Consider the following 21,901-nt stretch of genomic DNA (forward strand, 5'->3'; position numbering starts at 1 on the left):
TACACCCCTCTAGAGACCCCCCCCCAGCTGTCCTGGGCCCCAGGCCCCCATGTACACCCCTCTAGAGACCCCCCCAGCTGTCCTGAGCCCCAGGCCCCCATGTACACCCCTCTAGAGACCCCCCCCCAGCTGTCCTGGGCCCCAGGCCCCCATGTACACCCCTCCAGAGACCCCCCCAGCTGTCCTGGGCCCCAGGCCCCCATGTACACCCCTCCAGAGACCCCCCAGCTGTCCTGGGCCCCAGGCCCCCATGTACACCCCTCTAGAGACCCCCCCAGCAGTCCTGGGCCCCAGGCCCCCATGTACACCCCTCTAGAGACCCCCCCAGCAGTCCTGGGCCCCAGGCCCCCATGTACACCCCTCTAGAGACCCCCCCAGCTGTCCTGGGCCCCAGGCCCCCATGTACACCCCTCTAGAGACCCCCCCCCAGCAGTCCTGGGCCCCAGGCCCCCATGTACACCCCTCTAGAGACCCCCCAGCTGTCCTGAGCCCCAGGCCCCCATGTACACCCCTCCAGAGACCCCCCAGCTGTCCTGGGCCCCAGGCCCCCATGTACACCCCTCTAGAGACCCCCCCAGCTGTCCTGAGCCCCAGGCCCCCATGTACACCCCTCCAGAGACCCACCCCAGCTGTCCTGGGCCCCAGGCCCCCATGTACACCCCTCCAGAGACCCCCCCCAGCTGTCCTGGGCCCCAGGCCCCCATGTACACCCCTCTAGAGACCCCCCCCCAGCTGTCCTGGGCCCCAGGCCCCCATGAACACCCCTCTAGAGACCCCCCCCCAGCTGTCCTGGGCCCCAGACCCCCATGTACACCCCTCTAGAGACCCCCCCCCAGCTGTCCTGGGCCACAGACCCCCATGAACACCCCTCCAGAGACCCCCCAACCGCCTGGGACCCCAGACCCCCCCTCGCCCAGGGTCCCCGGGCTCTCCTGCCCGAAGGGGCGGAGCCCTCCCTTGCCACGGCCCCGCCCCGGGGGAGTTTCCCACGGTGTCACTGGGCACGTGGCGGGGCCACCCCCGCGGGTGCCGATGCCGGGGCCGGGGCTTCCCGGCCGGCAGAGCCCAGAGCCATGGCCGGGAGCAGCCGCGGGGGAGCCGCGCTCCTGCGGGCGCTGCGGGGAGCCGGGGGCCGCCCGCGCCGCGGGGACGGGACTGGGTAAGGGCCGGACCTAGGGAGCTGAGCCGGGCCCCGGGCCCGCGGGTCCTGCCCCAGCTGGTGGGGTCAGTGTTGGGAGAGTGGGGGGCGCCCCCCGAGTCCTGCCGGGGTCACTATTGGGAGAGTGGGGGCGCCCCCAAGTGCTGCCGGGGGTCAGTGTTGGGAGAGTGGGGGGCGCCCCCCGAGTCCTGACGGGGTCACTATTGGGAGATCGGGGGCGCCCCCCAAGTGCTGCTGGGGCTCATTGGGAGATCGGGGGCGCCCCCCAAGTGCTGCCGGGGCTCATTGGGAGATCGGGGGCGCCCCCCCAAGTGCTGCCGGGGGTCATTGGGAGATCGGGGGGCACCCCCCAAGTGCTGCCGGGGGTCAGTCTTGGGAGATTGGGGTGTGCGTGGATTGGAGTGCGCTGGGGCTGAGAGGAAAGCTGGACCCACGGGGGGATCGAGGGCTGTGCTACCCGGGGGTGTTCCCCGCCCACACCCACGAGGCTGGGCTGCCCCCCGGGATGTGCCCTGTCGCTCACCCCTTGGAACCGGCCTCCTGTGTTTCAGGCATTTAAGTTCCTGTGGGCTCCTGGCTCTGCAAGTCCCCAAGCGACCTCCCGTCACCCCGGCCTTGGTGCTGCCTGCGCGGAGCTTCCTGAACCTGGCGGCCGCGCAGCTGGGCAGCAAGCGGATGGAGTATTCGGAGATGCGAGTGCTGGGGTGAGTGTGTGGCTCCGAGGGGGGGGCTGCAGGAACCTGGCCGAGGGGGTGGGAGTTGGAATTGCCTCTGGAGGGGGCTGGGGCTTGTTACCCAGGGGAGGGGGTGGGGTGCAGGTGGGTTCCCGGGCCTGATAAACTCCTGGCCAAGGATTCTGCCCGCTACCCTGTGAAACGTGAGCTCCTGCCAGCCTCCCGTCACCCCGGCCCCTGCTCACGGGCGGCTTGTCTCTCCCCACCCAGCTACTCCACGGAGCAGATGTACAACGTGGTGGCCGACGTGGAGAGCTACCAGCACTTCGTGCCGTGGTGCAGCAGCTCCAAGGTCCTGTCCTGCCGCCAAGGGCTGACGCGGGCCGAGCTGGAGGTCGGCTTCGCGCCCTTCGTGGAGCGCTACATCTCCGAGATCTCCCTGACTCCCCAGCACCAGATCCGGGTAAGGGGCCGCCAGGGAGCCAAAGTCTCACGTGGGGATGCCTGGGGCTTAGCTGGGAGGAGCTGAGCACTCACAACTCGCTGCAGGTGCTCGGCACCTCTGATCACTGGCCCGAAGCGTGTCAAGCAGGGGCACAGAGGCTGGTCTTGGAACGGGCTACTGTGGTTCCCAGACAGACCTCCTGTTCTTATGGCTTTGATCCCGGCTGCTCCCCTCTCAAAAAGTTGCTGTGTGAGAGGCAGCCCCCAACACCCCATCCCTCCTGCTGAGGGAACAGCTGGGCTCCAAGGAGCCAAGCCAAACCTGGGTGGCACCCAGCGCCGAACTGTCCTGGGTCCAGTTCCTAGCAGATCAGGGCTGGGGATGTGCTGACATCGGTGTTCGGGGCAGCTGCCGGATAGGGAGCTTGTGCCCAAGCGAGCCGGCAGCCACTCGAGGGATGGGGGTTGGCGGGTGACCGCACAGCCTGTGCAGCTGTTTCCACATTCACTGACTTGTGCAAAGGTTTGCTCAGACGCGAACAGGAAGCCTGGTTCTTCCTGGCCGCCGCAGGCCCTGTGTCTATGGCTCCCGGGCTCTCCGCGGGGATGTGGCTGGGGGGGCATTGACTTTCCCGCCTCTCCGCTCAGCTGAAACTTGACGCGAGCCGCCTTTCCTCCCGCAGGCTGTGTGCAATGACGGCCACCTCTTCCGCCACCTGGAGACCGTCTGGAGCTTTGGCCCGGGGCTGCCAGGGCAGCCGGACACCTGCACTTTAGAGTTCTATGTGAGTATTCCCCTCCGGGCCTGTCCCCGAGGCAGGCTGGGCCGGGCGTGGGGTGGAAGAGGCCCCTGCACAGAGCGGTCGCTCAAGGCAGGTCACATGCGGGGTCGATGAATGCTTCAGACAGGCCAGCCCCCCCCCATCTTGCTGGCAAGTCCTGCCCTGGTCCCCAGGCGTGTGCGTAATTGCCTGGCCACGCACCCCCTGGCTCTGCTAAGCTCTGTGTCCCCCCCCCCACAGGTCTCCTTTGAGTTCAAGTCCATCCTGCATTCCCACCTGGCCCAGCTGTTCTTCAATGAGGTGGTGAAGCAGATGGTGGCAGCCTTTGAGAGGTGGGCCGAGAAGACGTACGGCCCGCAGGCGGCCCGGCGGCCCCAGAAGCGTGTGCGGGCAGCCCGCTGCATGTGACGCCACCTCCAGCGCAGCTTCTCCTGCCACAGTGGGACCCTCCTGGGAGCACAGCAGAAGACTTTGTCTTCGTTTCATTCTGTCCAGATTTTTGGCTGGACGCCCCCCCCACCCCCGCCCCATCCCTGGGTCTATTTATGTCTATTTAACCCACGCGCCCTGGAGAGAAATTATTTTTTTTAATCCTTGTTTGGTTCTATTTAATGCCCTTGGCCTGATCTCTGGGTCTGCTGCTATATCCAGTATTAAGAGGCTCTGTGTCTTGGTTTTTTTTTAAATGTTCTGGTTTTCATGTGACCTCAATAAAATGTGCAATGAAGCTTTGTCGTTCCGAACATTTCCTCACCCGCCAGCCTTGGCTTCTGGATCGCTTCTCGGCAGCCTCCTCCCCCCGCGTCTGGGAAGTGAAGTCACCGGGATGTCTCGGTGCACTGAGCAAACAGGAAATGCCTTGGGAGCAGGAAGGGGGGAATCCAGTGTGGAGCCCAGCTTCCTGCCCATTTCACGGCCACGCACTACCACTCTTGGGGGGGGGGGTAACAGTTTGGAGGCACCTCATGTGAGGCATCCAGCCGTGAAACCGTGACTAGCCCTCCCCCGGCAGGGAACTTGCCTGTGATCTGGTGTGACACAGGCTTTGCCCGGTGCGGCTAGGCAGGGGGTTGTGAGTGCTGGCAGCTGCCCCGCTTGCATCCCAGCGCGTCAGTGTGAAGGTGAAGGGCCCATCCCCCCATTTTGAGTCTTCCTGGCCCCCTTCTGCTGAATGCAAAGTCCCCTGGACTGCATCAGTGCTGCTGGTCGAAGGGCCCCACGCTGGTGCTGGGGTGTGTGGCTGCAATGCCTAGTGGGAAGGGGCTGAGTCCCAGGGGCAGCTTCTCAGACTGATGAAGCTCCAGTCCCTCCATAGGCTGGCACCTGCCACTTGCCAATTGGGTGTCTGCGCAGGGGATCCGGCAGGTCTGCCATTCCTTCTCTGGGCCCAGGGCCTCCTGGCAGCCTCTGGGCTGGTGCTCAGGTTCCAGGACTGGCCCTTCCCACAGGAAGGTGGCAAAGGAGCCGCTGCCCCCTCCGAGCTGAAGCCAGTCGGTGCCAGAACCCCCTGGGAGCTGCCTGCTCCTTCCTTCCCCGTTAGCATCCCCCAATGAACTAGATCCCCAACAGAACCAATTGGCCGAACTGCAACCTGTGGGCATGGCCCAGGCTGTTCAACTGGGGTGCAGGGGGTTACCACAGCCTGCCCATCCCACCCTGCTGAGCTCTCTGGCCTCCCCTGGGTAGGGGCTGGGTAGGCAGCTGCCCAAACCATGCGAAGGGAAGGGGAGGGGAGGGTTGGGCAGCCCCACCGATCGCTGCTGCACAGGCTATTGGAGCAGGAAGATCCGGGCAAGGTTCTGAAGGAGGCTGGGGGGCAGCCCCCAGCCCGGCCCTGCCTGCAGCAATTCTCCTTGCTTGGGGCTCTGGGGAGGGGCGCCGGGCGCTGGGGCAGGAGGAGAGCACAGAATGTTTTCTCTGTGCCGCGAGGGGCACGGCTTTGCAGGCGGGAAGACCCGGATTCCTGGTGCTCTCCCCCAGCTCTGCATCACAGCTGCTCTCGTAAACAGCCCCTACGCGGTGCCCTGGAAGAGCCCAGCCAGAGGGACATGCTGGGTCAGGCCAGGGGCTTCGTGGCCCCAGGAATGGTCCTTGCTCCTCCCCCTCCCAGATCCTGGTGCTGCGCAGGCTATTGGCGCCAGGAGATCCAGACAAGTTTCTGAAGGAGGCTGGGGGGAGGGGGTCCCCCAGCCCGGCCCTGCCTGCAGCGTTTCCCCTGGCTTGGGTGCTGAGCCCTCAAAATCCCCCAGTGCCAGGCAGGCACCTCGGGGTGGGAGACCCTCACTGCAGGTGTCCTGTGGTACCAGGGCTGGGGGCTGGGGCCTGTGAGCAGCTGGGAGTCAGAGGGGGTGGCTCCAGGCATCCGGCATCCACCAGAGAGACTCCCAGGAGCCTGCCTGGGTCTGGAGTGTCCCCTGCACAAATCTCTCATCCCCCTGCATTGCAGGCCAGTGGCTGGTGCCCGCTGCCTGAGACGGGTCTGTCTGTGCAGCACCGAGCCACGCAGGGCCTGGGGGCGACTCCTGGCCAGGTAGCAGCCTATAGGAATGGGTCCGTGCGGCCCCCCAGGGCTGTTCCCTTCGCGCCCCTCAGGGGACGCGCGAGCTTGTGCTGGCTGCGCTTGGCATCTCAGGCCTGGCTCAGTGCAGCAGGACTGTGCCGTGTGCCCTTTGAGTCCCCTTGGGCCGCAGCCAAGTTGGGGGGGGCGGGGGCAAGGGCACGTCAGCAGTGGACTTTGTGCGAGCCGGGCAACCAGCGTCAGAAGGGCCAGGCCGGGGACAGAAGGTGGCTGTTATCTCGGGGCCGATTACGCCAGCAGCAGGAATCAACGGCCCCTGGCATAGGCTGGAGAATGTGACGTCGTGCTGGGATGTAGGCTAAGGGGGCATGTTCTGGTGAGGGGGCAGGGAGGGGAGCCAGGGGTGCCCTAGGGAAGTGTCGCTGCTCTGTGGCACTCCCGGGGCACTGGTGGTTGCTGGAGGGTCACACGCCGAGTCGAGGTTGGGCCCAGGGGCTCAGGGCGGTGGCCACATGGCTCCCGTGTTCTCTGCTCAAAGCTTGGAGCAGGGGCAGCCTCCCCCAGTGGGAGAGGGGTGCCCAGCTAGCAGCACCCTGCCCAGCGTGCCTCGCCCGGGAGCTGCAGTGGGCGGTGGGGCTGCGTAGGAAGCAGGGCTCCGTGTGTGCTGGGGGGGGGGGGTTTCCGTGGTGCACTAGCCTGGGGGTGCGTCTCCAGGGAGGCTGCCCTTGCAGGGGGATGGGAAGGGACCTGCCTGCCTGCTTTGGCAGAGACTCCCACTGATGCAATGGAAGAGGCAGGTTTCGCCAGCCCCATCTGACTGAGTCAACATGGCCTGTGCCCCAGGGTGTGCGTCCCACTGCCCAATTGCAGCGCATGGGTCCTGGGCTGCGGGGGGGGGGGGGATGGGATGACACCGCGTGAGGAGGAGGGAGCTGGCCAAGGCAGACTGTGGCCTGTCCTGCTTTGGAGCACTGGCTGGTCACCCCAGGTGCAGAAATGGTCAAGTGGCGAGGTGCATTCTGTGCCAGCGGCAGCTGCTGGGACAGGCTGCCAGGCTGGGCGACTCCCAGGGAGATGGGTGGCCCGGCTCTTAGTGGTGAAGGGCATCAGCAGCCCTGGCTGGCCATTCCTGACTCTGACACAGCATGTCTCCACGACCTGGGGCAAGTCACCTCATCCACCCTGCGCCCCAGGTGCTGTGTCCCCCCACAGGGTGGGGGGAAGGCGAAGCCCATTGCTACTGCAGCTCAGTACTGGGGGCCAGCAAGTGCCTTGCACAGGGGAGGAATCGTGGTGATTTTCCCTGGGGCTTAGGCCTAGCTGGGGGGGTTTCCTGGGCAGGTGGGGCAGGTGGGGTGAGGTGTGTGGCATGCAGGCAGCATGAGAGCTGAGCCCTGAGGCCATGCTCCATCACACACCTGGGGCTGCTGCCAGCCTGGGGCCCTGGTGGTGCTGCCGAGGCAGGGGCAGAGGCAGGGCCTCACTTCCGTTAGGGCAGGTGTGACGTTTGCATGTCACTTCTGTGTGCTCACGGCACCCAGCTGGCAGTGCTGGGGCAGGCTCTGTTTCAGGGCTGTAGAGCACTCATGGGCTGCAGGCAAGGGCCCGACAGAGCTGGGTACAAAGGAATCAGAGACATGACTGGGATGCCCATTCCCTGCCCTGCCTGCTCCACTGGCCCTTTCTGCTTTGTGCTGCCCTGGGAGGACACCGCCCCTCTCCCCCAGCATCCAGTCATGTCTCTGATTCCTTTGTACCCAGCTCTGTCGGGCCCCAGGGGCTGGCTCTTCCTGCTGGCACTGGGAGTGAGACAGCCTCAGCCTCTGCAGTGTCCTGGGAAGCTCGTTTCCTGCTAGGAGGAAGCCCAGGCTGCAGGGTCCCTGGGGAGGCCCACGCAGCCAGCAGGAGGCCACTGACGGTGGCAGGAGCGACAGAGCAAACACTGAGCCTGCTGCAGCGAGTGCTGCCCAGACCAGGGCCCCGTTGCAGGGATCAGCTGGGAATGTCCCAAAAGAAATTCGTGCAGGGACAGCGCCAGCCACCTCCTTGATGCAGCTGCCTCCCACCCCATCACCTGAGTGGCTCAAACCCCCCCCTCGGTGAGCAGCGCTGCCCAGCCCCAAGAGTGCACACATCACAGCAGGGCGGGACAGTGCTCCCTGCCCCCAGGAGCCCAGCCCCATGCCCTGCTCCAGGGGCTGGGGCCTCCTCAGAGGAAGGGGCAGTTCCCGGCCAAGGCGGGAGCCCCCCTTCCCAGGGTCCCATGGGGCTGGGTAGCTGGGGGGAGGCCCACAGACAGGAAGTAGGTAGGCGGTGGCTGCAGGGCCTGCCCCACGGCAAGAGGTCAAGGAGAGGGCACCGCGTGGGGGTCACACGAGGCCAAGGACCCAGCCCTAGGGCCCTAGATCGGAAATGGGGTCTCCTGAGTCAAAGGTCAGCCTCAGGGCAGGGGCTGGGGTCATGTGAGGTCAGAGTCCCGCCCCTCGCAGCATTGACACGTGGTTCCCTCCTCCCCCCCCCCCCCCTCGCCACGTGGCTCGCGGCCCGGCTTAGAATCCTCAGTGTCACGGCGCCCCCTGGTGGCGCAGAACCCTGGGTTCGGCCGCCGTCACCCCACGCGGTGGAACTACAGCTCCCGTCAGCCCCCGCGGTAGGCGTCTCCCGGATCCCCCTGTCCCCGCCGGGGGGCGGGCGCTGCGATTGGCTGCCGCCTGGTGGTCACATGACCGAGCCCTGGGGAAGATGGCGGAGCAGGCGAGCACCTCGCCCGAGGACCCCTGGGGGAAGGTGAGTCCCCAGGGCGGGACGGCGGCCGGCGCGGGACACACCGCGAGGCCCCGTCTCCCCGGGAGAGGGCGGCGCTGCCCGGCCCCGCCCCCCACTCACGGAGGCGGAGGGGTCCCCCCACGGAGGGGGTCAGAGGTCACGGAATGAATCAGCTGGGGGGTGACCACAGGGCCGGGGGGGGGCGGCCCCCATGGGACCCCAACGTGCTGTCACGTGGTGGGATTGTTGCGCAAAAAGGCACGTGCCCGAAAGAGGAAACGGCTCGCTCACTGCCTGGTTTGTGTCTCTCTCTCTCCTGCTGCAATTCGCTCACCCTGCCCCGCCCCAGGTGGAGTCTGCCTACAGCGACAGCGGGTTGGATGCCTGTGAGTAGATCCCCCTGTGTCCTCTTCTCCCAGACTCCCATCAGGCCACAGCTGCCTCAATGGGCCAGGGAGCTGGAGGCGTTTCTGTCCTTGGCTCTAGTTCATTGTTTCTCAAACTGTGCTCCACGGAGCCCCAGGGCTCCCCCAGCCATCTCCAGGGGCGCCACGAGGTTGACAAACTGGAAACATGGAGAGGTGCAACCCCTACAATCAGTGGACGGCTGGGGCTCTGCATAAGTTCAACACACACAATCAGTGGACTGCTAGGGCTCCACATAACTTTTTACACATGTAAAGGGCTCCACAGCCCAAAAAGTTTGAGAACTGCTGCTCTAGTTTAGGCTACTAGGAGAAGTACAGTCTAGTTGAATTTGGTCCAAATCTGCACTCTCTGAGCCTTGGGACTTTAAAGCAAGACATATCTGCTCCTCGGAAAAGCAGCACAGATAAAATCATCATTGTATTTTGTGCTCCATCAGTAAGAGGTTTGTGGAGCCCTTCTCATGTCTCCTGAAATTTATTTTGGGGAAACTGCAGTGCAAAGGATATTAGAGTTAACCAATTCAAGCACAGCAAGGTTTCACGTCGGGTCCCAGTGGCATTTCAGCATTCATTGCATCTATCTGCACTCTGTCTGGGAGCTAGTTACCCTGTAATTTGCCTTGTAAAGTTGATCCCTTCTGTGTCCAGTTTACAGTGTCTCAGGTTTAGTGACACTTACCTCCTCTTGCATGATGTAGGAAAATATGCTACGGTGTTTTCTCTTTCAGCATTCTTTGTGGAAAGCACTAGGAAAGGAAGCATAGTATCCCGAGCCAACAGCATTGGCTCCACCAGTGCCTCCTCGGTCCCCAATACAGGTATGGTCCTTCTCCATGTTCCAGCAGCGTCTCACACAATAGGGGCTTTTCCCACTCTCTCACTCATATTCCTGTTCAGTCTCGGTCTCCTTAGGAGTTGTTCAGTACGAGACCGTGATTGCAGGAGCTTCCTCTGCCAGCTAGTGCAGACATCTTGTCCTTGGCTAGGGAGAATGGTAGGGAAGCCCAGGGAGGGCATCGTGGCTTGCTGCAGGGCAGTTTGATGGGACTCCCCTGACCATGGAGAACAGAGGAGAGCTGGAGCGAGGGGCTGCCGAAACTTCTTTGCCAAGAATTTCAAGTGGTGATGGATGCTCAGGCTGAGACACCTTAGAGGCCTCATATCCAGGAAGTGCTGAAAAGCTGGTCTCTCTATGGAAGGGATCTCTGCTTAGACACCCAGTGCCTTGAAATTCCTGGGGCAGACTCCAATGCAGCAGAGCCCTGCTAGTAAGAATCTTGCCTAGACAAGCCAGGACCCAGCCCTGGGGTCTGCGGGAGAAGCAGGTGACATCCAGTATCAGCCTTCCCTATAATGAATTACCCCAGCTGCTCACACACTGTGGACTGTTGCTAGCAGAGATGTCCTTAGACAGGTGGATCTTTACTGTGTTTGGCCCCCTCCTTTTGGAAAAGCTGTGTGGAGCTAGTCCAGCCCTCTGGCACAGTTGAAATGCTCCCCAGCGCAGACACTGCCTGGTGTCCGTGTGGCCTCAGCAGTTTTTGTCTCTGCTTCCTGGGCTCTGGGAGCTGCCACGTGCCCCCGAGCCAGCGGTGCCCATTCTTCTGCTGCAGATGACGAAGACAGCGATTATCGCCAGGAAACCTACAAAGAGTCCTACAAGGACCGGCGCAGACGTGCCCACACTCAGGCTGAGCAGAAGAGACGAGATGCCATCAAGGTAACCCAGGCGTTCAGGATGCTGTAGGGGTTCAGATGAACCCATGGGAGCTGTAGATTTACACCTTGTTAAACACTGACTCAGCCAGCTCTAATCATCCGCTGCTGTTGAATCCACAACACCTTGTCACTTCTGCTCTGCTCCTCCACAGAAAGGCTACGACGACTTGCAGGCCATTGTCCCCACGTGCCAGCAGCAGGACTTCTCCATCGGCTCCCAGAAACTGAGCAAAGCCATCGTCCTGCAGAAGAGTGAGTCCGGAGGGGGAGTGGGGCACTGGCCACCCTCTGTTCATGGGGGTTCAATGTGGAGAGCCCCCCGGGCTGTAAAACCTTCCCTGCAGACATTCAAAACCAAACTAATAGGCATCTTGTGTCAGGCCTCACTGAGCTGTCTGCTTCCTCCCTACCCAGCTCTGCAGGTTACCGCTCCCCTGATCTCCTGCTGAGGCTGAGTAACACTGGTGCAATCAGCCTAGCAAGGCAAAGGAGGCACAGTGTTGCAGGGTGAAGCACTAGCTACCTAGTTCAACCCCCACACACCCACCTGTCAGCCCCTCCTTGCTGCTCACAGGCATTGAAATCACTTGGGTTGAGGCAGGAAGACTGGGTCTAGGGCTTAGGAGTCTGGGACTCTTCCCAGCATATGATCTAGAGCACCTGGCTCCCCTCTCCTTGGAGCTGGGGTATGACGCATTGGGACTCTCAGGAGAGGAGTTGGGAGACTGCCTCCTGGTCAGTTTGGATGCATGAGGTCTGCAGGGAAGAAATCGACAGCCATGCATCAGTCCTGCAGAGGCCCCACCGTCCTCCTGCCCCCTGCAGAGTGACATCACTGATCTATTCTAAAATTCTCCCCTCCCCTCCCCTGCAGCCATTGACTACATTCAGTTCCTCCACAAGGAGAAGAAGAAGCAGGAGGAGGACGTTTCTACCCTCAGGAAAGATGTCACAGCTTTGAAGATCATGAAAGTGTAAGGAACAGTTTCACACCCCCACCCCACCCCGGGAGATGGGTACATTTGCATACTGCAGCACATGCTGTCAGTGCTCATCTCCCCCCTCCACCTGTTCCGTGTCATTCCATCCTAGAGCTGGTTACTACCTGGCTCTTTTGTGAATCTAGGCTCGACGCAGATCCCAGTACAGCGCGTGGGGACATGGCTTAAGCCCAGGGACTGTCCGTAGGGCGGTACCGACTCTGAACAAGGAGACCCAGCCTGCTCCTGGGTGTCCTCTCCAACACAGAAGGGAGGCCACAATTTCCCTGCATTTATTCCCCTCAAGGAACTTAAAGCCCAGAGCTTGCTAACTTAACCCTACAACCAGCAAGAGCGCTACCTTCAGTCCTAACAAGCACAGTTAAGGCCCTTCCACAAACACTGCAGCACGTCCCTGAGTCTCTTTCACCTCAAACAGATCTTTGGAGAGTGTCTCAGGCCAGAACTAGCTTCCCTGGCCTGCCATTTTACCCAGGTTTCTTTGGTCTGTTTCAGAAACTATGAGCAGATTGTGAAAGCTCATCAGGATAATCCGAATGAGGGGAAAGACCAGGTCTCTGACCAAGTCAAGTTTAATGTTTTCCAAGGCATTATGGATTCACTGTTCCAGTCCTTTAATGCCTCCATCTCGGTAGCAAGTTTTCAGGAACTTTCCGCATGCGTCTTCAGCTGGATTGAGGAGCATTGTAAGCCACAGGTAAGCTCTAGGAGCTGTACAGTGCATGACATGGGGCAAGCGCCTTCATGGGACTTGCCCCTAGCTCTGAAATTCATTGCGGTGAGGTTCTTTTCTGTGTAGAGATACCCTTCGGCACTTAGCTAGTCTCCAGGGTGCTGCAGGACTATTTGATGGTTTTTGAGTTTTTACAGGGGCTCTTGTTCTCCAGCTAAAGCAAGCTTTGATAGGACAGAAACCTTCCCTAAGGGTACATCTAGACAGCGGTGCTATTTCGGGATATGTCCGGTATCCCGAAATAGCGTTTTCTGTGTCTTAACGGGCTTGCTATTCCGACATCCCGGTGAACCTCGTTCCATGAGGATTAAGGGACTTGTTGGAATAATGGTCTATTTCGAAATTAAATAAATAGACTCTCTCAAAATAAGCTATGTAATTTGCGTAGCTCGAATTGCGTAGCTTATTTTGAGCTACGTGGCACTGCATAGACATACCCTGAGAGGCAAGTGGGTATACAGGGGGCCCTTGCTAGAAGTCCAAGATACATTCCAAAAAACTTGGACTTATAGCGAAACAACTTAAAGCTTTTTGTTTCAGCCACACCAGACTAACAAGGCTACATTTCTATCACTTACTTAAAGCACGTAATTTTTTCCCCACGGCTGACTTCCATTTAAGCAAACTGGGGGGAGTGTTTCGCACGACTTATAATGCATCAGTTTTTACAAACATCAGCAACTTTAGTGTGGAACAGCTGTATAACCGGGGCGACTTATAGCAGGGACCCTCTGTACCACACCTGCTTGCACTAAGCTTTTTTCCTCTAAAGCAGCTGATTCTGCTACAGTCTGACAGGAAACTGACCAGGCTGAGTCCTTCCTCTGATCCAAGCTGGTAGGTCCCATACTCCCAGTAATACGGTACCTCTCCTAGGTATGTTGCGATTAAACCTACCTGTGCTTGGGTGGGGCAGTGGGTACCCAGCTGCCTTTCTATTCACTTTTCCCGCTCTGTAAGGAGTTCCTGGGTCTGCGCTGGAAGCCGCTGAGGCATTGCCAAGGCAAATGTTCATTCGTCTCACAGGGTGACTGATCCTGCCTCCTCCTTCTCCTCCTTCTCAGACTCTGCGCGACATCGTGCTGGGGGTTCTGCATCAGCTGAAGAATCAGCTCTACTGACTGTTGTTCCTGCCCGGGTCCCAGCAGCCTGGGCCTGTGTCCTTCACCCAGACAGCTGCAGAGCACGGCCCAACTGGGAAACAGGCTCCAGGAATAGCTGGTCTATTTCCCTTGTGGTTGTTCTTAAAGCTTCTCTCTGGATTATTTATTGTATTGGCCAAAACCAAAACTAGGCTGTACATACCTCTCCACAGACCCTGTCGCAGACTGTAGCACCAGAGGGTCCGTAGGGACTCGGCAGAGAAGGGAATTTAAATGTGGATTAAATACACTTCTTATTGCCGAGAAGGAAGGAGGGGGAGGGTCTCACCAAACTGGCACAGCAGCAACTAGGCCTTTCCTGCGCCCGACTCCCTACAGTGGTGGCGGGTGCTCAGCACTTTGCTGCCTGGCCTGCTCTGGGCAGAGGGAGAGGGGAATGGCCTGCAGTCTGACTACTGCCTGTGAGGATGCAGGGCCTGGAAACCACAGAGCCTGGCTGGGAGCTGCTGAACACGGCTGGTTTCAGGCTATGCACTTGCTGACATTGCATCACCCCATGGGGCTGTGAATGGCAGCAGAGACTGTGGCCCAGCAACAGGCAGGGAGACCTCTCTTCCCCCACCCTATTAAAGAGCTCTGGCTGAGCTATAAACCCTCCTGCACCAGGCTACACACTGACCTCTACCAACGGGGCTTAGGAAGAAGTGTCCTTTGGACAGGTTTCCCACCCTTGCAGGATTTCTTGAACCTGTCTCTGAAGCAGCTGGTTCTAGTTACCGATGAGACGGGTTTGGGACTAGTGATTCTGGTGTGTCCCAATCACCTCATCCTGCCTAGGGACGGACGGCTGCTTGTTTCCCTGGTGCAGAATGACTTTCAAAAAGGCATGCCAAGGAAGCAGGCCCATCACTGCCACATGGAGAGGTGAGGAAGTGTCAAAGGGACTCTCGCACAGATGACAATAGCTTTGGCCTTGGCTTGAGCCAGCTGCTGCCTTGGCCTGACTCTTGCCCCGGGTCCTAAACAATTGCAGATGAATGCAGCTTTCTTTACAGGCTTCTCTAGCTTTATCGGCACAGAGGCTGATCTGTCGGGCTTTATATTACTTGGCACTTACAATGAAGTCATACTGTCTGGGAAAGTAGAATAGTGTAGCACAGACTAATTAGACGTCTCCTCTTGTTTAGAACTATATAGTTTTATATATAATAAAGCCTTGATTTTTGTAATGAATTGAAAAAAAAAATCACACTAACCTGCTATCAGTTTACATTTTGCAGACAGCTGCTTGTCTGGGACAATTTAAACCAGCTACACCCTGATTCTTTCTTTAGCACCCCAGAAATCTTAACAGCAACAGGCAGCTGTCCGCTAAAGCAGCAATGGCTTTTTACTACTCAGACAAGGTGACGCTATTGGAATTACTCCACCAAAGTGAATCTCTTACTACATTATTTGTTCATTTCCAATTATGTGCCCACACCTCTAAAAATCCAGTGAGAGTGGCTGTTGTGCATTTCCTTCGGTGGTCGTTTCTTAGTGCTGGCTGTTTGCCTTTCAAACGCTGAGGCATAAAGTTTTAACTGACGTTTTCCATGTAACCAAGGAAATGTTCCTGTTGGTCTTGGATTTTATAAAAGAAAACACTTCCACAGAGCACCTCAGTCAGTGCAAATGCAGCAGACAGCCCCCAGGAAGTCCAAGCATTTATTTGCAGCAACATGTCTAACGCTGAAGTGAACTGCACACACCAGGGGCAGCTACTGCTCAGGCAGTTCAAGCTCAGACACAGAACTCTTGTAAGAGGTTGCTTGGCTGTCAGGAAAGCACCCTGTTTGCAGAAGCAAAAGCCTGTGCTGTTTACTAATAAGTGGCATGTGCATTTCTCCAAGGGCATTGCTTTTTACAGACCTCACTCAGGGGGAAAGGAAATATTTTTCTATCTTGGAAAGTAATTATAATAAATTTTTGCTAAGCATTGTAAAAGTGTCTCCTCTCCAGTTTGTTTACTGCTGACACAGAATCACTGGGTTGCTATCAGCTGATGAGTCCAGGGCCAATTTTTCAGAAGGGATTGGTGATGTCTGGTTGCCCAATTTGACTCCTTAGTTAGTGTTATGGCAGCTGTATTGGAACAACCCTCTCCATCTGCACATTCCCCCCCTACAGGGGAGTCCAACTCTCAAAACCCTCGTTAAACCAGACTGGAATACACACAGCCTCCTTTTCATGGGCAAGACTCCAGAGAAGGGATGTGAAACCATGGACACAGTTAACCCATGAGCCTGCTGGGTAATGTTCACAGTTACATGCAGGCTCCCAGGGAGCCACCTGTTGCCACCTGGCATCAGGTGGAAGCCGACTTTCCAGCAGTTACACAATTACTTAATTACACTAATTTTAACGTCTGTACTCCAGAGAGCAGTCGGGAGGCCAGTCTTGCTACCACCAGGCAGGCTAAGAAATAATTAGGGAAGAAGCCAGGCTAAGATGAGACAGTGGTGTTTAATGAATCATACTCCTGTATACAACATTACAGCATGGTAGATGCTGTGGGCAGCGCTTCCCACCCTCTTTATTAAATACACTGAGATGCCAGTACAACCCTACAAAACTAATAACTAGTTTCTTTCCCCTCTCCTAGGTGCTTCTTTCCTCCCTTTGCTAGAACACATTCACCTACTTGTTGACAGTCCAACACACCCATAGCCCAGGGGAGAGGCACCCTCCCAATGCCCACTGCAACAAAAGGATCATAAAAACAGGACTCCATTGCAAATGAGAATGTGGTAGGGCCTGGAGCTGCCTCAACCCCTGCAGCCACCTTCCTGACTGCAAAGCATTTTAAAACAAACATGCATGCAAGACGCAGGACAAAACCAAGCCCTACAAACAGTGCAAGTTTCAGAAGCGGCTTCGGTTGGGTTCCACACTGGCCTGTTCTCTCCCCCGAAGCAGCGGCTCCTGCCAGCAACTCAGACAGCCACGGGCAAAGTGACATTGTAATCCTCATCCGTCTCTATCCCAACTTCCTCCTGCACAAGAACAACGCAGGAGCACAAAGCAGAGTTATGCTGGCGGGACAGCACAGGGAGAATTCAGAAACAGGGCCCTTTCCAGCATTAGGGGACTTGTTGAAGGTGACACCACCTGCGGTAGGTACCCGTGGATTCGTGTTAGTCAAAGGCAGGTGGATATGGTTGTACTTACAAAGAACTGTTTCTTGCTTTTGGGGTAGCCCTCCAGAATTGCATCAAGTAGCTCAGTTGCCTGGTAAGACACAATAATTGGAAAGAACATTTAGTGATGTTTCTTTACGAAAAGTACCCACAGTGAAACCTGGGCAAGCTCTCCAGTGGGACAAGCCTTAGTGTTCGCCTCTGTGATCATAAGCGCTCAGGCTTCTTGGGGCACCCCCAACCGGAGGCCACTGCTGAAGTTGGGCCTCCTCCCAGGTAGGCATCACATTCTAAAAAGAGGCTAGCAATCCCTACCAGCCACTGGGGAAGGGGGTGGAGGGAGGAGGGGAAGGGGCTCCTTTCATCCCATGTGCTTTGCTGCAGTCACCCACTGTATTTAAAGTGGCAGTTTGGCATCACCATTAAACTGTACACCTGAAGCCCTCCCCTGCCACCAATAACTGAGGCGTGGCAGAGGGGAAAGCCAGAGAGGACGGGTGGGAGCTCATCTTGCTGTGTCCATACACTGGAAAGTAGAAACCAGTGCCCATGAAGAGGGCTCCTGGCCAGGATGTCAGCTCTCCCAGCACTAGGAACTATGAGATGGGAGCTGAAGAACAGCAACAGCTGTAGAAGTAGCCTTGTGGTTCCTCTTCCTGAGATGACACCAGAAGGGCCCAGGTATCACCACTTCAAGACAAGCACAGGCTGAGTGTACTGCAGAGGTTCTGACAGCAATTAGTTCTTGGCTAGCTTGGCAACGGGCTATGGCAGCAAGATGATCAGCTAGCACAGACACCGCCCTCCCCCCGGCCTGCTCCATTAAGTCACGCGGCCACTTGCATTTCCTCCCTGAATGAAACACCGCATCGGCTCTTGGGGAGCATTACCACCACTCAATGGTGCCCATCTATCCAGTATTCATAATAAAAGTGGCTACCATTCTCTTCCTCCTTCTCCATTCTTTACAGTACAGCTTTTTCTCGTTGTAAACCTGTAATCAAGAAGACCAAGTGAGTAACATTCAACCCAACCACTCCCAAGGAGTGTTACCCAAGGAAGGACGGTCAAGAGGGGAGACTGGGCCAGAGCAAGATGCTTATTTAGCATTCAAAACCATCGCACAGTGCAGGCAACTGATCAATCAGCTCTTTGGAAGTGGGTCTCCTTTTAAAATGGATGATTCAAGAGGCTAAAATGTTGCATTTCTGTATTACTAAAGAGACAACGTAGAGCAAAGGGCTGCAGGTAACCATCACTGAGGAACCTCTTTAGAAACTGGCCTTCGAGCCACCCTCTCTAGAGGCGCACAGCAAAGAACATTAGGAAGCAGGACATCAGACTCTGGGATTGGCTCCCGCAGCCACACTTAAAGCTGACCAGCACTTCCCATGTAAGCGTTGTCAGACTTCAGAGAGGAGGCCACTGAAGTGCAGCCCTTGCCTACAAACAGGAACATGGGAAGTGTACTGAGAAGAGGACAGTTTATGCTGTAGTTTCACTCCTCTCCCACAAGCACTCTGATTCTTCAGTGTTTGGTGTCAGATTCAAAATGTCTATCAGCATTTTGAGGTGCATTTCCCCCTCATATTCAGATACACCACTTGGCTTACAGAAATACAGGATCCATGCAGAAGAGACAAGCTATTCCCTGTCTACATCTAAGGATAACCTATGCAGCATTTTGTTAACAACAAGCAGCACCAAGCTGGGCTCTCAGCTGCCAGGTTCAGTATCACAGCTTCTTCTGGCCTTTTACCTTCTCTTTCTCTTCAGGGGTCACATGGTTGGCCGCAGATTTAATTCGCTCCAGCTTCTCTGTGTAACTGGCGCAATCTTTTTTTAATTCTTCAATCTCTTTAATCATCTCTGGAGTGGTCATTGAGCCATTCAGATCCTTCAGTTCTGGAATGGAATTGCTAGTGACTCAGGAATGCCCACAGCAAAAGCTCAACAGCCAGCATTGTCTGCATGATAACGTGCTCCATGCTGGCACTGCAATGTGATGCCTCATAACACACACTTCATGCTCGGGCCACACTGCACTGCCTTACACACACTCCATGCTGGTTCGGCTTCAAAGCTCATCTACTTTGAAATAAACTGGCAGTAGAAGTGGAAATTCAAACACACCTGATTCCATATGACGGCAGTTCTGTTGAAGAGTTTGTACTTTAGAAGAAAGCTCCGAGATTTCATTGTCCAAGGCTTTAAGCTCAGAGTCACTCACTGCGGGAAACTGATCCTGAGAGATAAGACAGATGACATGATGAACTACAGAAAACATGTTTCATGTAAAGTCACCACCACTCATTTTTGACAGAGATCTTCAGAGACATCTGTTCCCATGACAGCTTGTTGCAGTTCTGGAGATCAGCCATACATAGGGTACTCCAAATGGTATCATCTCCTTTGGTTAGGAGGCCATAGGCAGAGTGCTGATATACGGGGTAAGGATGTTAAACTGTAGTTAACTGACTAATTGAGTAGCTGATAGGCACTTCTGCATTCCTCCTTTGCAATGTACAAGAGCCCCCACTGGGGATCTTGTACACTTCAAAGGAGGAATGTGAAACTCTGCGTGCAGCCCAGGGTCAGCGGGAAGTCCCCAGCTGACCCCGGGCTCTCTGGCACTGCCCCTTTGAACTCCACTTTGGCATTTCAAAGGGGCAACACCACACAGCTGAACAAGGGATCAGCTGTGCAGCAGCTGCCTCTTTGAAACGCCGTCTCGGCATTTCAAAGGGGCAGCGCCGTCAGCTGGGGATTCCCCAGCTGATCCCAGGCTCTGTGCGGCATTTCAACAGAACCCAGGGTCAGCTGGGGACTTCCGCGTTTCAAAGGGGCAGCATCAAAGAGCTCATCCCAGGCTCAACTGTGTGGCGACTGCTCCTTTAAAATGCCATTTTGGGGTTTCAAAGTGGCAGCGCCGCACAACTGATTGGGCTCAGCTGTGCAGCGCTGCCGCTTTGAAGTGCCCCTTCTCCCCCCCTCCCCCGCCTTGCTGTCTCTATCAGATAGAGGCAGCGGGGGGAATTGACTAGTCAACTGACTATCCGATAAACATTTGCTTATCAGATAGTTGACTAGTCCATAACATCCTTAATATGGGCTAGAATGGCATCATTTTGGTTATCACCACATTATAATCTAAACTAGTGACATTGGCTAGGATGTTACTGACACAGCAGAAACAGCAGGTTTAACATTTATGAACAGAGGAGTGCTGAATTACTCTAAACAATACAAAGTAAAAGGAAGAACCAAAGCATTTGAATGGAATAAATGCAAAATAGCATATGTTGCTTTGCAGTGTGAAAAAAACTGCACATGCCCATACAAACATACATATTGGTGTCTCCTAGTGCCTTTTGTGCTGAACTGCTGTGTAAATAAATTTCTTGACAGTCTCCCCTCTGGGCCTGATGCAGCACCAAGAGTACTGGCAGCACATTAACAAATGCCACAGGGAAAGCCTGTTATGGCCACACCAACAAGCTTTACTTGGGGATGGTCTGTTGAGTTCTTTTGTTCAACATTGTTTTTGTTTTTTAGGGAAACTGAACAGATTAATCTCACCTGATCTGGAAAGTATATTTTTTGCTTCCCATAAGCCTTCTCTCTAATTTTCCCTTGTTGAGCCAGCTGCTCCAGTGCTTTCACCACAGCCTGATGCAAGAAGGAATAAGAGTTCACATGAGAACTGGACAGAGCACCAGAAAGCTACCCCAGGAACTAAGTTGGGCAAGGAAGAGATGAATTAGATAGGCCTTAAGGGTAGTGTGTGTTGTTATAGGTGCAGATATGGTATCTGCCCACCTAGCCACCACCTGTGCATCTATCCAAAGTGCTCTTGGTACCACCCATCACCTGCCTGTGACATGGATTAGCAAGGCACTGGGAGTCTCTGGCTCTGCTGTGGGACACTCTCTGGGGAAGGGAGGCAGAGAGAGCTCCCACCCATCTGACAGGGTCACTAACGCTCCCTACCAGTTTCCCTCTTGCCTGGAAGGCTGCAACAACCCCCCCCCCCCAACACACACACACTGCAGGGGCCTTTCTCCAAGCAGTCACAGCAGTGGGGAGCCAAATGGGAGCTTTTAGGTCTGGTGCACCCAGGCAGGCTCCCAGCTCTGCCTGCCTCTCACCGTCTTGCCCAGCCCATGCTCCCGTTGCAGATTCCCAAAGGCGTCCTGGGCGCTGTGCGGCCGATTCTGGTCTCGGAGGTAGCGGAGCAGGATTGCGGTGGCTCCTCCTACGGGGAGAGAGCAGGGCAAGAGACTCAGCGCAGGGGCCAGGGCTCAGTCACAGCAGGGTCAAAGGGAGGGCCACGTCTGGGAGGGAAGAGACTGGGGGGGGGGGGGGAGAAAAATTGGGGGCGAGGGAATGGGGGGGGGGCCTGGCCCAGTATGAAGAAAGATGGGGAAGGAGGCACCTGGCCCAACGGGGGAGGGGGCTGGGGGGGAGTCTAGCCCTGCTGGGGGGGTCGGGCGGGAGGGGCCTGGCCCAGCGGGGGAGGGGGGGTCAGGAAGAAGAGAAGCAGGGGCTGGGGGGGGCTGGCTGGGGGAGGGGGAGGGGCCAGCGGGGGAGGGGGGGGGGGGCCCAGCGGGGGAGGGGGGGGCGGGGGGGGCCTGGCGCGGGGGAGGGGGCTGGGGGGGGAGCTGCTGGGGGGGGGGGTCGGGCGGGAGGGGCCTGGCCCAGGGGGGAGGGGGGGGGGGAGCCTGGCCCTGGGGGAGGGGCGGGGGGCCCAGGGGGGGGGGGTTGGGGGGGGGCCCTTGGGGGGGGAGGGCGGGGGGGGCTGGCCCAGCGGGGGGGGGGGGGGGGGGCCTGGCCCTGCGGGGGAGGGGGGGGGGGTCCCAGGGGGGAGGGGGCGGGGGGGAGGGGGGGGGGTCGGGCGGGAGGGGCCTGGCCCAGCGGGGCGGAGGCGGTCGGCAGACGAGGGCCGGGCCCGGCGGGGGATTGGGCGGCGGGGCCGCGTCTCACCGGCCGCCGCGGGGCTCTCCCTGGCCTTACTCATCCTCTCGGCTGCTGAGCTGGGCCCCTGCAGACGGAGACGGAAGCGGAAAGAACGCGGCCCCAGCAACCCCCTCGACTGGTGCTATGGTTACCGTCCGTACTTCCGGCTTGGGGACCACGGCCAGCCTGGCCACCAATCAGAACGCGCTTCGGCAGAGGACAGGGAACGGGGCGGGACCTAGGCGCGGGCGCCTTGACAGGCGGGACCCGATTGGCTAGTGCGGGCTGCGCCTGTGCCGTGCCCCCTATGGACACGCCCCCAAACCCAGGTCGGCCCTCCCCGCATGCTCTATTGTTGCCAACTCTCCCGCCCAGATGCTATTTCTGGCAATGGTATCCAGGCGTTGCAGTCCAGGAGAGTTGGCAACGCGAGCTCTGC

At 57.7% G+C, this 21,901-nt stretch overlaps 3 protein-coding genes across 4 annotated transcripts; 2 read left to right on the top strand and 1 right to left on the bottom strand.

Moving 5' to 3' along the window:
- Positions 1–1,001: 1,001 nt before the first annotated feature.
- Positions 1,002–3,787, top strand: LOC142820980 (coenzyme Q-binding protein COQ10 homolog B, mitochondrial-like). Its single transcript, XM_075911341.2, has 5 exons — positions 1,002–1,159; positions 1,711–1,863; positions 2,104–2,296; positions 2,961–3,062; positions 3,300–3,787. The coding sequence occupies exons 1-5, from the start codon at positions 1,074–1,076 to the stop codon at positions 3,465–3,467; spliced, it is 702 nt and encodes a 233-aa protein (XP_075767456.1). The 5' UTR covers positions 1,002–1,073; the 3' UTR covers positions 3,468–3,787.
- A 4,437-nt stretch (positions 3,788–8,224) lies between these two features.
- Positions 8,225–16,362, top strand: MLX (MAX dimerization protein MLX). Its single transcript, XM_075911340.2, has 8 exons — positions 8,225–8,364; positions 8,693–8,729; positions 9,500–9,589; positions 10,385–10,491; positions 10,643–10,742; positions 11,365–11,464; positions 11,987–12,188; positions 13,289–16,362. Exons 1-8 carry the CDS (start codon positions 8,320–8,322, stop codon positions 13,343–13,345), a joined length of 738 nt encoding a protein of 245 aa, XP_075767455.1. The 5' UTR covers positions 8,225–8,319; the 3' UTR covers positions 13,346–16,362.
- PSMC3IP (PSMC3 interacting protein) lies at positions 15,814–21,647 on the bottom strand. Of its 2 annotated transcripts, none has more exons than XM_075911343.1 (8): positions 21,490–21,647; positions 20,655–20,761; positions 20,086–20,175; positions 18,640–18,751; positions 18,266–18,411; positions 17,447–17,500; positions 16,538–16,597; positions 15,814–16,362 (listed from the first exon to the last, which is right to left on the bottom strand). In XM_075911343.1, the coding sequence occupies exons 1-8, from the start codon at positions 21,521–21,523 to the stop codon at positions 16,303–16,305; spliced, it is 663 nt and encodes a 220-aa protein (XP_075767458.1). In that variant the 5' UTR covers positions 21,524–21,647; the 3' UTR covers positions 15,814–16,302. The 2 variants fall into 2 exon arrangements, with proteins under 2 accessions (XP_075767458.1, XP_075767459.1); XM_075911344.2 differs by having other exon boundaries at positions 21,520–21,637.
- Positions 21,648–21,901: the final 254 nt, after the last annotated feature.

Source organism: Pelodiscus sinensis, chromosome 29 (genome assembly GCF_052426305.1).
Source record: "Pelodiscus sinensis isolate ZL-2025 chromosome 29, ASM5242630v1, whole genome shotgun sequence".
In the NCBI taxonomy this organism is placed as follows: Eukaryota; Metazoa; Chordata; order Testudines; family Trionychidae; genus Pelodiscus; species Pelodiscus sinensis.